Source organism: Gopherus flavomarginatus, chromosome 3 (genome assembly GCF_025201925.1).
Source record: "Gopherus flavomarginatus isolate rGopFla2 chromosome 3, rGopFla2.mat.asm, whole genome shotgun sequence".
NCBI classification, from domain to species: domain Eukaryota; kingdom Metazoa; phylum Chordata; order Testudines; family Testudinidae; genus Gopherus; species Gopherus flavomarginatus.
Genome location: NC_066619.1, coordinates 54,442,042 through 54,454,284, shown reverse-complemented (window position 1 = coordinate 54,454,284; position 12,243 = coordinate 54,442,042). Strand labels below are relative to the sequence as shown.

The 12,243-nt window shown below is 39.5% G+C and overlaps 1 protein-coding gene across 1 annotated transcript in view; it reads left to right on the top strand.

Annotated features, from left to right (window-relative positions):
* EDIL3 (EGF like repeats and discoidin domains 3) overlaps positions 1-12,243 on the top strand; it is a 461,020-nt gene that overhangs the window by 301,237 nt on the left and 147,540 nt on the right. Inside the window, exon 6 of the mRNA XM_050944818.1 lies at positions 10,482-10,663. Coding sequence (XP_050800775.1) covers positions 10,482-10,663 — 182 coding nt within the window. The remainder of the gene's footprint in view (positions 1-10,481; positions 10,664-12,243) is intronic.

The following is a 12,243-nucleotide window of genomic DNA, read 5'->3' as shown; positions in this document are numbered from 1 at the left end:
GTCTAATCAGATCCTTTAAAATTAGTGTTGTCTGAAGAGTGGTATTCTATAAAATACAAACTGTAGGAGTGAGGGAAAGGCTGCAGTCTAAATTGCACAGAGGAAAGTTTATGCATGAATCAGCATTAATTACTGCAATATTGGAGGTCATCTGTAATCCCATTGGCAGTCTTTGTGGTCAGTGTAATTACCATGCTGTGCTAAGAACAGCCAGAGTAATCTCACTCCACAAAATTAGGTGCTTGGAGGAAGAGAGGACTGCAAATGTCTAAAGTAAATTTGTTTTTTGCATACCTTCCATTTTATATCTGTTTGTTTTTATTACATTTTCTGGCAATATACCAATCAAATAAATGAAAGCTATGTATTCATGCTGCATATTCAGCCATACTTCATCTTAAGTAACAAGAAATCTTATTTTCTTATTTGCAAGGGCATAGTCTACACACTTTCAAGCAACATTTAAACCATTTGGAGGTTTTGCTTAACTTCTAGCTTGAAATAAATTATAGAAGTCAGCATTAAATCCGCTCAAGTAAACTTGTTTGTCCAGTGAACTAAAACTTATCCCTTTATTTTTTTGCTTATTACCATTATTATTATTCTCTCTTCAATCATTCCTAAAAAGATTTGTTCCTTCATCTACTAAGGTTATAAATCAATAGCATTTTTCTATATTACTATCCGTCTGAAAATATCAAAACAATTTTTGGCACAAATGGGGCAGTACTTGTTTGGTTGGGTTTAGTTGGTGGACGATAATGGAATTTACCTTTTGTGGGTTGGATGAATTGGGCAGTGGTGCCCAATTTGTGACTAGGGAGTCCACTTGATCCTTAAGTCCTGTATTCTAGAGGTAAAACCTGGAAAGATGGCCAATTGTTTCTTGATTCATATTGGTGAAATCCTGTGCTCTGGTTGTAGCTGTCTTCTTATATGCTAAAGCAACCCCCTTAGTACTGATCTTCATTCCAAACTGATGCTGATTATTAGGAGAATTAAAAGGGTAAATTGGTACTCAACTTCTCAGGTTTTTGAGGATGTATATTACATTAATTCGTACATTTTCTTGATTTCATTCATGGCCATGAGGTTTATTAGCATTCCTTTTGAATTTGTGAATTCTGTACATAATGTTTGCATGTGTGGATTTATTTTTAATGAGTAAGAGAAGAAGTTTGTCCCTTTTCTAACACCAAGCAAAAGTGTAATTAAATTTATGTTTTGTTTCAATAATAGATTGACCAATCATTCCATTATGCTAATAGAATTGATGTGCCTCTGTAATGGGAGGAATTTATCTGTGTGATCTGTTCTTTCTTGAATGGCCTTAAAAGGTAGAATTGAAAATCTAATGGTATTGAATATTACCTTGGATAACAATAACTGTCTAAATGTGGATCTTATAACTGCACATGCAAATATCTCTATGATTGTTCTATATGCCTTGGTGTCTCTATCTAAAAATGAATATCTAGTCTAATGTTTGCTATGTGTTTTCATTTTGGTATGTTTTGGAATACACATTGAAGTTAAAAAAAATCTCCAATGTTGTATTTTAGGATTTTTCATTTACAAATTGTGACTTTTGGGTGTTATTCTCAGGACATGTCTACACTAGCACTTATGTCGGCAAAACGTTTGTCACTCAAGAGAGTGAAAAAACACGTCCTTGTGTGACATAAGTTTTGCCGGCATAATTTCTCATGTGCACATCACTATGTTGGTGGGAGATGCTCTCCTGTCAACATAGGTACCGCAGCTAGTTGAGCTGCTTTTATGTCAATGGGAGAACTCTCTCTCTCTCTCACTGGCGTAATGTGACAACACGAGTGATCTTATAGCAGCATAGCTGTATCAGTACAGCTCTGCCTCTGTAAGCTTGTAAGTGTAGACATGGCCTTAAACAGATTGACAAAGCACAATTTGACAAATTAAGACAAGTGCAATTGCAATAAGAGATATATATAGTGAAGTAAATATTCCCTGGACATAGAAATTAGCTATGGCTTTTAGGAGTAATCTCAAAAAAGCTAGGGAAAACATATAATTCTGATGGTATATGGTCATAGTTGATGAAGCGTAGTAAGTGCTGTACTCAGTGTTACAAGTAGGGTGGTATGATATGGTACACCATACCATTAAGATATTTATTGCCAATACGCCATACTAGAAAGACAGAGGAGCAGAACACGGGACTGCTGGGCAGCCCCATGCTGGCACCTCCTCCAGCAGGGATGTCCAACCCCCAGCCCTTCCATGCAGCTGCACCTCCTGTCTGGGGTCTGTACAGCCATGCTGGAGGAGCTGGCAGCCCCACGTTCTGCTCCATTCATCGCTGTGGTTTCTGGGAGAGCCATGTGGTTCAGAAGTCTCCAATGCAGTGGGAGGACAGAACGAACCCCCCACACACACCCAGGTAACGTGTGACGGGGAGGGGATGGGGAGAGCTTGGGGGCCCCAGGCTGGGGGTGGGGCAGGGAGTAGTCACGTAGGAGGTCACATGCCTCCCCTTTAGCTGATGCTCCCCTTTGTGTCCCTCCCCTGAGTCGCCTATGCACAGTGTACTCCAATTCTAACTTGCGCCACTGGCTGTACTTGGTAATTTAACTGCCTTCAATTAAAGAAGGGAAATTCTCCCAGATACTCTTCTCCCTGGAACATGAAGCTTTGCCCACAGTACTGACCGGTATCTCTACCCTTTCTCTTTCCAGCAGTAGGAGGCAGATTGTAGCTATTTCCTACTCTGGGGAGAGAACATACTGCATGACCCCACTAGCACATCTGCATAGGATGAACCACAAGTGAGCCCTAAATATACGAATTAGTTTCATAGTAAGAACGAAATGTCTCTGTCCATGTCATTCAAGCATTTAAGGTGATTCCCTACCCTTGGTTTTCCCTCACATTGAAGAGCCATATTAAATCCTTAGGTCCATATACTGGGGCTGACTTCAAATCCCCCAAATAACTCCATATTTACATTAGCAATGTAGGCAGATGTTCTAGTCACAGATATGGCCCCTCAAGTATCTTTTCTCATACTTTTCCACAAACTGTCCAGGTTTATATGATTGTCTTTGTAGCTCTTTCCATGTCTATGTAGAGGGAGCTCTTCCCATTTTCATAATGTAGGTAGAATTTTCAAAAGCACTCGGCGCTGGCCTAACTCTACTCCCAGTGAACTCAACTGAGTGGGAGCAGACTTATGTCAGTGCTCAGTAAACCTGGACAAAAAATGTTCAGTAGTAAATTCACTGAAATATGCATTTTGGGGGGCACAGAAACTGTTCAAAAATTCAGAACAAATTTGACAAATAGTTTCCGCAAGAAAAGAAGTAAAGAAAAAAAATCAGAAATATCAAAACATTTTTGTTTTTACATTTTTTAAACAAATAATTTTGACACTTCATGTAGAGTTTACACTTAGTTTCAGAAACATCATTTTGAATCAACCAGAACCAAAAGTTTTTGGTTTATTCAAGAAAAACAAAAATAAAAAACATCAAGTCAGTTAGAAACAAACCTGTTTTTTTTTTTTAAATTTGGCCACTGATTCGAAAAAATCAATTATTCATTTAGTTCTAATGCTCAGCACTTTTGAATATCCAAACTGTAAGCACTACTCTGTGTAGTTATACTTCTGGTGCCTAATCCAGAAATTAACCTCTTACTATTCCTGTTATCCCCATAGCTAGATCACTGTTTGATGCAAAGTTAAGGCTGAGAAGTAAAACATGAAGAGCTAGGAAATTCTCAGTTAAGTTTCCCCACACCCACTTTAATGGTCCACTTGCAGGGTGTGCACTGCAAATAAGAACTTGTCAAACCTTTACTCACTTCTCATTCCAAAGCAAAGTGCTGCTTTTTTTTTTTCGTTTCATTATTAGTTTCAATGTGGTTTGATTAACATCTTGGGCAAGATCCTCAACTGATGTAAATGGGTCCTCATTGACTGAGGGAAGCTGCACCATTTCATACCAGCTGAAGTTCAGCCTATTGTCTTTTCATTTGCAAGGTCTCTGCATACTACTAACTTCTCCCTGGGACCTCTCTGTATTTCATTTGAAGACTTCCCAGAAGCACTGGGGAAGTCAGAGAGAATATAGACATCTTTCTTCTTGTGAGAAGGGCTGTGGACCCTCAAAGGCATCTCTGATTAGGGAGATAGGTACACAGAGCTCCTCCCTAGGACTCTTGCAGTTGGGGTAAGGGGAGGGGATGATTGTTAGTGAAACTACCTTTGTAAAAGTAGAACTGATCTTCTTGCCATAAAACGTAAGTGCATATGTATCAGCAGGCCCATATACATTCACTGCAGTTGTGCATGTTAACCCGTTTGCACACACAAACTTGTATGTGAATATTTGAGCCATTTTAAAAAAATGGTCCAGATCCATTAGCGACAATAAATGCTTTCTTCAAAAGAGAACATGGGATCCTCACGAAACTATTTATTATGATTATTTATATTGCAGTAGTAGGTAGAAGCCCCATTCATGGACTGGACCACATTGTGCTAGACACTGTACAAACACAGAACAAAAAGATGGTCCCCCTTGTCCGGTACTGTCCTGATCATACAATGCAGGTCCTGTTGTATTTACAGACAGACTCTGGTGGCCATGTTACCAAAACTTATTGTAAAAATTTCAGTCCTCCTGTTTTAGGTTTCCAAGGACAAAATCCAGACTACCCATGGTTTGGGATTCCTGCAATATAAGACTATGGAGCATTTTACAGGTTCCTCATGCTCATTTTTGACTGATTAAAGATAAAATTATAATTGCCTTTTCCACTTTAAACACTGCTTGTCTTACTTTTAGTGGGAAAACACACCACCCCCACCACTAGCGTTGGCCAGAAAAATGGAGCACACAGTAAACTTGTCAGTCAGGCAACATACATATTGTTTTATGTGGTAAACTAGTTTCAATATGAACACTTTCTGTATAGTGAGACTGCTTCTCTGCATGCTGTCCTGTGCATTTTGCTATAAGTAGGGTCCTACCAAATTCACAACAATGAAAACCATGTCATGGACTGTGAAATGTGTTCTTTTTTATGCTTTAACCTTATACTATACGGATTTCACAGGTGAGACCAGCATTCTCAAATTGTAGGCCTAACCCAAAAGGGAGTGCAGGGTTAGGGTTTTTTTTAGGGAGGTCACGGTATTGCCATCCTTACTTCTACGCTACCTTCAGATCTGGGCAGCCAGAGAGCAGTGGCTTTTGGCCAGGTACTCAGCTCTGAAGGCAGCACCCTCCCCTCACACCCAGGAGCAGCGCACAAGTGAGGCTCACAATACCATACTTGTGCCATCCTTATTTCTATGCTGCTGGCTTGAGATCTGGGTGGTCAGAGAGTGGCAGCTGCTTACTGAGGGCCCAGCTCTGCAGGCAGCAGTGCAGAAGTAAAGGTGGCAATGCCATACCATAACATAACTTCTGTGCTGCTGTGAGTGGCGGCTCTACCTTCAGAGCTGAGCTCCCAGCCAGCAGCTGCTGCTCTCCAGCTGCCCAGCTCTGAAGGCAGCGCTGCCACCACCAGCAGCAGTACAGAAGTAAGGATAGCACTACCTCAACGCCCTCCTCCGGTCCCCTCCCCGCGCCCACAATAACCTTGCAAGTCCATCATAATTCTTTTTTGGGTCAGAACCCCTACAATGACAACATTGTGAAATTTCAGACTTAAATAGCTGAAATAATGACATTTACGATTTTTAAAATTGTATGACCGTGAAATTGACCAAAATGGACCGTGAATTTGGTAGGGCCCTCGCAATAAGGACAAGCAGGACATCTACAACTGAAATAGCAAAAGTCCCAGAAAAAATATAGAGCAGATCTGCCTCAAACCTTCCTCTCCTGTGACTCCCCACCAGCCTAAATATATGGGGAGCTGGGAAATGAGGCAGGAAGCAATACAAGGATAGTACTTGTACATATTCCCCTGAATTCAGAATTAACTCTTATCTCCATCCCGAGATTTAGCTTCCGTCAGACTCAAATCCATGCAGAATGGTTACATATGAAGCCACAAAATCAACATCCTCCTCCTTTCCAGAAAATTTCAAAGGATTCAAATCTGGGGGATTGGATTTGACCTGTTTGCCTATAATTAACATATGCAACGGAAAAGTTAACATTGGTGTAAAATTTTAACACATTAGATAAGTAAAAAAGAAATAGCATGTCATTTGGCAATGCTTTATCAGAGTGAAGGCTGCCAAAATGCAATATTGTATCTGAAGCTTCTAGTTCAAGTTAACCTCCATCGGCTCACTGATGAACATTCAACTTTCCTCCTCAGACTCCCTGATCCACATCCAGAAGCATAACTATCCAATCTGAAATGAAATTTAATAACATCTCCATTTTTAGACTTCCACCCACCCCCACTATTCACTTGCTTTCATGGATGCCTAATTTCATTGGAAACTGGAACCAGTTAAGCTGGGTTTGGTTTTTGTTTTTTGTATTTGAACTATGAATTGATAAAGAAATTAAATTCTTTATGCAGAAATCAGAAACATATTAACTTTTGAAGCCCAATATTTTTTTTATCAAAATCCTCCTCTGGTTTGAAAGTGTGACGATCCTCGAGCTCAATGGACTTATTTTAACAAATTATTTCACCCTTCTGATGAAATCGGGGTGTCAACCTTCAGCTTGGATTTTACTATGTAAAAATGATACATCATTAACAGTTCAGCTTCTCGGGTTCATTCTTTGTCATGTCCACCTTTTTCAGTGACAAAGATAAGATTTTATTATTTTTTTCCTCCTGTTACCACTATGGAGCCAATACAGCTGTAGGAGAGTGAACTGAATTTCATTCTGATTCATGCAGTATCCACAGAATTATTAACTAAGCTTTAATTGCAGAATCTATGTTGGTGGTGGTGGATGACCCAGAAAAACAGAAGTAGGCTTCCAGATTTCAGACTGAGTTTGGCTGGCAGTTAGAAATAACAGGTGAAATCCTGTCCTGTTGTGATCAGTGCCATTGATTTCAGTGAGGGCAGAATTTCATCCAGCATCTTTTGTAGTTGTACAGTAAGCAGGTTTTGTCATTTGGAAAACAATAAACATGGAGCCTCTCAAAGTATTTTAAAGGCCTTTTAGCCCTCACCCCAAAGTCAACTTACAACTTCAATTTGTTTTATATTTGTCAGTGATATATAATAATGCCTGAGTTCATGCTGACATTAACTACCAGTGTTGTCCCCTGCCACAGCTTCAGGGAAAGGGAGCAAATTGTAATAGTCATTTTTTTCCTCACTGTCTGTTTAAATTATTTGTAAGTTTATCACAATGTGTAGTGAGGATTTTACAGAAATAACACTTAGGAATTCATTCTCAGTTAATGCTTAAGGTGGAAATGCCTACATTCAGATGTGCAAATATGGTTCAAAATGTCTCCCTGCTCCCTGATCAACAGGAGAGGATGTTGATAGGACAGCAAGATACTGGAGGAGAAAGAGCAGAAACACATGCTTGGCAGGATGAGTCTGGCCTCCTCCTCCTTGAATCCTCCGCTTTCCCATTGGCAGGCTGATGACACAGGACTAGTGGCTTTGATGCCCATCTGCCCCATCTATGTAAACTCTCCTGAGATTTTTTCAAAAGCCTCTTGTCCTTGTTAGTTTGGTGCTTGCAAGAATTAGGATTCAGAGGGATGTGGAGTTGGCTGAGCATGTTCTGATTTGGTGAAAGATACTTGTAAGGTGAATTTGGCAGGGAGCTGTTGAGTCAGCCTGCATCAACCTGGAAAAGTATGAACTGTGAAGTGGCCTGGATAATTTTGCAGACATGTGGCTGAGTGATCACACACAGGGACACTTGCAACACAGAGCCTGAGCTTTTTAGGGTTAATGAAGTCCATCTGTTGCATGCAGAGGCTGACATTTGACTCTGTCTCCTTAAGGGCTTGATCAGGCAAGAAATGCATGCCCCTATCCCTACTGCCTGGCATCTAATGAGGCTAATTGCTGTTGCCCCTAGTGGCTAGTCCAGATAAAGTATTAAAGAAAAGGGACAGTTCCCAAAGGTAAAGGAGACCCAAGATTTTGCTGGTGGACATTGTGCCTGTAGGAGAAGGGGGCCATGTGAACTCTTTGCAGACTGAGGTCCCTTCTTGTTTACTTCTATCCCCTCATTTTAGGGAGAGGGAAAGAGAATTTAGAAGTGAGGTAAGTCGGGGGCGGGTGCGAGGAGGGTTTACCCTGAGTTATTGGTATGTGGTGGGAGCCCAGTAACTCACTGTTAAACCCAGTTAAATGCCTGATATGTGAGAGCAGGGAGTGGTGCCTAGCTCAACTTCCCAGTGATAAATTAATAAAATTGCAGCTGTCCACTTAAATTCATCCCTGTGTCTGTTGTTCACTCAGCTGCATGACTCATAGACTCATAGACTTTAGGGTCAGAAGGGACCAATATGATCATCTAGTCTGACCTCCTGCACAAAGCAGGCCACAGAACCCTACCCATCCACTTCTATAACAAACCCCTAACCTATGTCCGAGTTATTGAAGTCTTCAGATTGTGGTTTGAAGACCTCAAGCTGCAGAGAATCCACCAGCAAGTGACCCGTGCCCTACGCTGCAGAGGAAGGCGAAAAACCTCCAGGGCCTCTGCCAATCTGCCCCGGAGGAAAATTCCTTCCCGACCCCAAATATGGCGATCAGCTAAACCCTGAGCATGTGGGCAAGACTCACCAGCCAGCACCCAAGAAAGAATTCTCTGCAGTAACTCAGATCCCATCCCATCCCACATCCCATCACCGACCACTGGGCATACTTATCTGCTGATAATCAAAGATCAGTTGCCAAAATTAAGCTATCCCATCATACTATCCCTTCCATAAACTTATCAAGCTTAGTCTTGAAGCCAGATATGTCTTTTGCCCCCACTACTCCTCTTGTCAGACTGTTCCAGAACTTCACTCCTCTAATGGTTAGAAAGCTTTGTCTAATTTCAAGTCTAAACTTCCTAGTGTCCAGTTTATACCCATTCGTTCTTGTGTCTACATTGGTACTAAGCTTAAATAATTCCTCTCCCTCCCTAATATTAATCCGTCTGATATATTTATAAAGAGCAATCATATCCCCCTCAACCTTCTTTTGGCTAGGCTAAACAAGCCAAGCTCTTTGAGTCTCCTTTTATAAGGCAGGTTTTCCATTCCTCGGATCATCCTAGTAGCCCATCTCTGAACCTGTTCCAGTTTGAATTCATCCTTCTTGAACATGGGAGACCAGAACTGCACACAGTATTCCAGATGAGGTCTCACCAGTGCCTTATATAACGGTACTAACACCTCCTTATCTTTGCTGGAAATACCTCGCCTGATGCATCCTAAAACCGCATTAGCTTTTTTAACGGCCATATCACATTGGCGGCTCATAGTCATCCTGTGATCAAACAATACTCCAAGGTCCTTCTCCTTCTCTGTTGCTTCCAACTGATGTGTCCTGATCAATGCCTGTAAATGTCTGCTCTCTACTGTCCTGTTTCAAATCCCCAAGGTATATTTAGCCCACAAACTTGCAGAAGATCTTTTGCAGAGCTAAACAGATAATTTACAAATAATTCATGTAATGAATTTCCCCTAGTGAATTGTTTTGGAACAGGAAAAAAAAACACATTCACTTGAAATGATTCACATTTTTTTTCAGCAAATTATTCTCAGTCAACAAAATGTTTGTGAAGTCTGAATAATCATTTTTTTCTGTGTGCTGGTTACTCATGTAAGTTATGTGGTTATCGGTTCTGTTCCCTGATTGAATGACTTGCATAACCAATCGTGCAAATATCATAATACCTCATAGGTATCTTAGGAGGATAAATCCATTAACATTCTTGAGATGCTTAGGTACCTTGGTCTATAATAAAATTGTAAAGATTGCAACTGAATATACATCTTCTGCTGCATTAATTAGTTACAAAAGAGCTCCACTCAGGGACCTGACTTAATACAAGGTTATTTATGTAACTAACCAATGCAGTGCAAATTTCCAATTATATATTCAATTACAATATTCACAATTCCCACTGTATTGACTAGAGGACTAACTATCACTGCACAAATGGCAAAATGCCAATTTTGCAGTAATTATACAATTTGGAATTTGTTTAGCAAATATTGGAGCATTCAGGCTTACAGTTCATTTTTGTGAATACTTGCATTCATAAAACTCAGACTTTCAAATGTTTGTGGAAAGCAAACAAAAAGGAGTCATGAAGTTAATCTAATCAGTTGTCGAATGTAATTAACTATTCATGGACAATGTTTTGTACTGTTTGCTCAGTTCTGCTGATAGCACAGTATTACTCAGATGCTCTAAATTTCTACTAATGACATATCTGAAACCAGTAGCATCCTGGATTAATTTAACCACTATTCCAAGTATGTCAGTTATGAGCCTGAGTAATCAATCATTTCAGTTGTATTCATTTTTCCCTTTTTTTCATTCATAGGATGCTCTGGCCCGTTGGGAATAGAAGGAGGAATTGTATCAAACCAACAAATTACTGCATCATCCACCCATCGAGCTCTTTTTGGGCTCCAGAAATGGTATCCGTACTATGCACGACTTAATAAGAAGGGTCTTGTAAATGCTTGGACTGCTGCAGAAAATGACAGATGGCCATGGATTCAGGTAACAGTTGGAGTTGTGGGAGGAAAAAAAAAATCTCCTAGACTCAATTGCCAGAGTCATTTAAGAAACTGATGAAGATAAGTGGTAAACTAATAGCAAGATTCTTGTTCACTGTCATAAATGCATCCTAGATTAAAGGGTGGTAGGAGAGGATCCTAATTTCAACTTCTTTGTGTGTAAAATATACAAACCTTATATAAAAACACGACATACCCTAATACTCCATTGTAACTGTAAGAATCTTCAGTACATAAAAACAGATTCTTATCAAAAAGTCAGCTTTTCAGATACGTCACATATCTGTTCATTAGTGCTATAGTAGCATTTAGCAGCAGCTGTTGATGGACAGCCTTTGATATTTATAAAGCCATAGGCTCAGTCCTGAAGTCTTTATGCAGACAAAATTCTCATGTGCTTTATTGGGAATTTTGCCCAAGAAGGGACTTTAGCGTAGGACCCTCTATTTGTATCCTCTCTGTCTAGCTACATAACACACATGCCCACATAAAATAAGTCAGTGTGTGCATTATAGCAGATGCAGTGGTAACTGTTGTAGTTGAGATTTAAATGTGTCTTCTATTTGAATCCCGTTTTCTAATGTTTGTAACTTGTTCAAACATATCTTTGGGGGCTGAAATTCCCCATACTTTGTCTCTGCCCAGAAGAGAATATTTCTGGAAAGTTGCAAATGAAAATGTCCACTCAATGGATATGGTATTCCATTACCATGCAAATTGTGTAATTTGCACAGGTGGATTCACTTTGCACAGATGTACATGACTACACAAGTGGCAAAGCAGTGGAATATCAAACGAGATGGCTATATGTTAAGGAATAGTGTTTTAAGCTTGGTATCAGATTTGTAGCTAATCTTAGCTGGTGATTTCTATAGGTTGTTTCTTGTTTGTTCTTTTTATGATGTGTATGTATTGGACTAGCATTTAGCTACTTTAACTATTTGTTATTTAATAAAGGTTCTTGCATGGTAATATATGTTACAATCCACTCTCATATGAAAGTGGCCCCTTTTATATGTTACATATTAGTCTTTATATGGTCTCATGCAAGTCAAATATGTAAAATATATACTTCATAATATTCATATGCAAATTGCACAGTTTTTGTTCCATGTGGGATATTTTAGTTCTTACATTGACTTCCTGTGTTATTTTTGTGCATAGTTACTGACTAGCAGGTAAAGTATATGTTCACAAGTGTTATATGCACTTTTCCTATTTATCTAAATTTTAGGTCCAAAATCTGTTGCAGGTAAAAATGTCAAAACTACCTGTGATATTTAGGAGCAAGAGTTTCTGAAAATTTTGCCCTATGTTGTTTTATTGTTATTAATTATTATAATTCCATAGTGAAAAAAACAAACATATTAAGCATCTTAAGATCTGTTTCCTTCCATAAAGTCCAGCAGGGAGTTGGAAATTCCTGAATGTATACATTGAGAAGGAATAGGAGAGAATAAAGGAAAAGGAATTGGGCAGAAATAGGTTCTGACTCCAAGAACATAACTTAAAAGTAAAATGGGAACATGAAGTAGTAAATTGTCCTTTAAGGCTCTGTTAGAG